Source organism: Habropoda laboriosa, unplaced genomic scaffold (assembly GCF_001263275.1).
Source record: "Habropoda laboriosa isolate 0110345459 unplaced genomic scaffold, ASM126327v1 scaffold1391, whole genome shotgun sequence".
Lineage (NCBI taxonomy): Eukaryota > Metazoa > Arthropoda > Insecta > Hymenoptera > Apidae > Habropoda > Habropoda laboriosa.
The window spans coordinates 88,765-91,713 of record NW_017101465.1 but is presented as its reverse complement, the minus strand read 5'-3'; the positions used below and the strand labels follow the sequence as shown (position 1 = coordinate 91,713).

At 29.7% G+C, this 2,949-nt stretch overlaps 1 protein-coding gene across 1 annotated transcript in view; it reads right to left on the bottom strand.

Moving 5' to 3' along the window:
* Window positions 1-2,949, bottom strand: part of LOC108578186 — a 3,619-nt gene extending 670 nt beyond the window's left edge. The window contains exons 1-3 of the mRNA XM_017941468.1: window positions 855-2,949; window positions 630-773; window positions 509-543 (exon numbers count right to left, since the gene is read on the bottom strand). Of these exons, the coding sequence (XP_017796957.1) occupies window positions 509-543; window positions 630-773; window positions 855-2,949 (2,274 nt within the window). The remainder of the gene's footprint in view (window positions 1-508; window positions 544-629; window positions 774-854) is intronic.

The window sequence follows — 2,949 nt, the reverse complement described above, 5'->3', positions numbered from 1 at the left end:
TTATTTGTAAAATAGTTATTGTTACCAGTTATGTTAATAAGTAAAGTTAATATCAGTTTTAATACAAATTATCTTGTTGTAGAACGTATGAAGGCTTTTACGCATGTAGCAGTGTGTAGCACAGTATGTAGCACGCTGAGATTTTGTACTATAAAAGTGATTAAATTTTATTAATATGAACACTATTATCACTATTGTGCAACAATAAAATTATTTTACAACATCCGTACTTTTCCAAGCCTTCTTTGTACAAACTTTGTATAAACACTACTGTCATCTCTAAATATATTTTGTTCCACATTTCAATCATTTCTAGCGTAGTTCAAAATGAAGTCTTGTCAAAATGAATAATCAAATAGTAAGTTACAATAAATTAAATAAAATTTCAACACTTTAAACTTCCAACAACAAAAAGGTGGTAAACGCTGAATTTGTTGTTATATAATTATTAAAAATTACGCATACATGTTTTAGCAAAAAAAGTTAAATTTTAGATTAGAGATTGTACTTTTTTATTTTGAGACCTTCTAATCCGTTTTGAAGCTGAAATTCAAGTACAAACATATGTAAATATAACATCTTTAGACTCATACAAATTAAAATACATAAAAAACAAAGAACATAATTACGTTTCTCTGGTGTTTCCCATGAAATAAGGTCTTCTGTGATTATACTCCTCGTCTTTCTATCGCTAGATTGTGCCCTACTCCTTCTAATATGCGGAGTAATGGGTAATACTGGTTTGCTTGTTTCACAATCACTATACTCACTTTCTGTAACAAAATATAGTCATTCCAATATTGCATTTGAAGAAAGTAACATATCAGTTTATTGGCCATCCATTATATCCATACCCAAAAATTTGACATTTCTAGTGCATCTTCTCCTAGCATTCCTTTCTTCTAAAGACTTGTTATCAATCAAACTGTGTAAATTCATTTTTTCCTCTTCATTAATACTGCCTTTAATAAAACTTTTTCTTCTTCTCCCTGAAAGAGGTTTATTTTCCTTATGTTCTGATTCTTGGATAGCAGTAGACATTTCTTTTAAGGCTTTCCTCTTAGCTATAGGTGTACCAATTGCTGTGACAGTTCTATTTCGTAAAACTCTAATACTTTCATCCTGTTCCATTATTTCTTGTTTCTTGCTTATAGAAACATGTTTCTGTAATTCCTTTTTTAATGTGTTTAAATTTGTATCATCTGCAATTTCTTTCAATGGTGAAGTTTTATGTAGAATCTCATCACTTTCATCAAAAGTATTTTGTCTTCTTAAACTTCTCCTTGGTGAAGGTGTGCTAAGATTTTTAACTAATTCTGATCTTGGTAATGCTGTTGCAGATGGTGTTATAGAATTTTTCCATTTAAAATGTCCAATATCTTCTTCAGATTCATCAGAACTATTATCATTAAATATAAGTTTTCTTTCTGCCCTAATTATTACTTCACCATGACTGTCAAAGTTAAAACTATCTATTCTTGATAATGCTGCAGCCAAATCCATTTTTGTCTGAGTTTCTTCATCAATTGGTACTTCATTTAAAACTATATGATCATCAAAATTAACTTTGTTTGTTGACTTCATACGAGATTCTGCTACACTTCCACTCTTTAATGGCTTCAATATACTTTTTCCTGGTGTTTGATCAGAATTAACATAAGATATTGTATCATCCAAGTGTACCTCTGGTGTTTTACACTCTTCACTTACTTCCATTCTGATTAATGGACTCTTTATCTTCTTGAATGTTTCAGACAAACATACCTTTTGCAATAGACTTAATCTTTTATCATCTTTGATAGGTGCATAATCTTTTCGATTAAGAGTACTATACATAAACTTTCTTGTTTTATATTTTATATAAAAGCTTTCATCCTTTCCATATTTATTACTCAGAATTTGATTATTTGTAACTTCAACTTCTTTCATATCACGATTATGTTTTATTTCTCGCGACATCCTTTGCTTCTTTTTTGCTAAAAACGCTTTGATAGAACTTGATTTTGTGAATACATTTCTTTTTACAGTAGATTTCTTTTTAGCAATGGATTTGCCAACAGGTAATTCTTCTTTCTTCCAGCCTTGTGAACAAAGAGTCTCTAATTTTTCAAATTGTGAATCACATTTCTTTACTTCTATATACATCATATCCCAAAATCCTTGCAAATCTTTACATGTAACTAACATTTCTCCTTTTCCTGTCTCACAATCAGCAACTAATCCACAAAATCTTTCAAACTTTTTGCTTATTAACAAATTTGTTTGGCCAATAGTTTGATTTATTTCATATTGTCCATCCTCTGTAGTTTCAGGTTTTGCTTTAATTTCTGTCCATTTTTTACATAATTCATTTAATCTGGTTATTTCTCTGTTTAGAAGAAATTGAAAATATTGTGCAGTATGTGCCTCTTCTTCAACTGATATATTTAAATTTTTCATGACAGTATCTTTTGTAGGAACATCGGTACTTGGTGAGTGACCAAGACTGAAACCACGTTTTAATTGTTGTTCTTTTCTAGCATTGCTTTTTCCACAGCTAGAAACTATATAAGGTGAAAAGAAAACTGGTTCGTTTGGAGAATCAGATTTTAACGACATAGATATGTTATTGTTTGAGAAAGAAAATACTTCCTTATCACTATTGTGCACTTCCTTGTTATATTCTTTACTGTTATGTATTATATTATCATTGTTAAATTTTATCTCTTTGTCATTATTGCTACTATTATTATTAGAAGAATTAAATATTTTTTCTTCATCATAGAATGCACCTTTTATCAAAGAACTACTTTCTGCATAATCAGTATCACTCTTCTTGTCATTTGTTGATATATCACCTTCCATGTTAACGACTGGTTCTACGTTAAATTCTGGAGTACCAGTTTCTCTATTTGCCCTTGATATTCTTGAAGGTGAAGATATAAGCTCGTTTATTTTAGCAGGTGACAT